General features: G+C 33.5%; 1 protein-coding gene across 1 annotated transcript in view; it reads right to left on the reverse strand.

The window, feature by feature from the left end:
• Positions 1 to 924, reverse strand: part of LOC119585288 (gamma-tubulin complex component 3 homolog) — a gene marked incomplete in the record, with an annotated part of 12561 nt that overhangs the window by 9578 nt on the left and 2059 nt on the right. Inside the window, 1 exon segment of the mRNA XM_037933961.1 lies at positions 336 to 511. Coding sequence (XP_037789889.1) covers positions 336 to 511 — 176 coding nt within the window.

Raw genomic sequence — 924 nt, forward strand, 5'->3', positions numbered from 1 at the left:
GTAAATTATTTCATTTATATATTTTATTCATTAAAAAAAAAATGTACAGTGTATTTCTCTAAGATGTTAAAACCCTAAACTGTAAGACATTTCACATTTCAAAACTGGAATTTCTGGAGTATATAATTAATGATAAACAATGACTTCTGAAGCAGGTATAGTCATGCCTACCCCCTGTCCACATGCAAATTAATCTGGGGTTGATGACATGAATATCGGAGTAAATTATGCAAAATCCCATCCTCTGAAGAAACAAATCCTTCACAACCATGTTCCTGGATAATATACCTCAAAACTACTATCTATTTCCTAACATGTAGATGTAAAACACTTACTGATTTCATTAGTTTGTTTATCAACCCGGAGAAACGAGCGGCATCCTCCAGCCTTTTCTCTCGCACCAATCGACGGCGAATCTTATCAGCAACAACATTGTGATCTTTGGCAGCAGCTCCTGACCAGCCCTCATTTAGCAGATTTACGGCAAGCTGGAAATGTGAAGTTACACGATCTGAAAGAAAGAAGTCAGTATGAAGTGAAATGTATATAGTTGGTATAGAAATGAAACAATGTAATTCTTGGGTATATAAATGCAAATTCCATAATTATTGAAAAGGCTCTACTCTTCTGATTTTCTGTAACAGCCTACTTTATAACTCTCTCTCACTTAGTGCATGTACAGTATATACACAAATAACATACACAAAACATGCCCATAGCTCATTTGATATAAATATGGAGATATTTATTCCAAACCAATCATCTCATGGAAACTTCAATTCATAATTCTGAATAAATATTGAATTATTTTAAAACTAATAATTAATTTATAAACTTGAATGTGCATTTTCTGCTATGGCATTTCCAGAGCACACCATAACCATAATTGGAGTTGACATTCCAAGTTATGCCAACCAACAGTGA

The sequence above is a fragment of the Penaeus monodon genome, chromosome 19 (genome assembly GCF_015228065.2).
Source record: "Penaeus monodon isolate SGIC_2016 chromosome 19, NSTDA_Pmon_1, whole genome shotgun sequence".
Lineage (NCBI taxonomy): Eukaryota > Metazoa > Arthropoda > Malacostraca > Decapoda > Penaeidae > Penaeus > Penaeus monodon.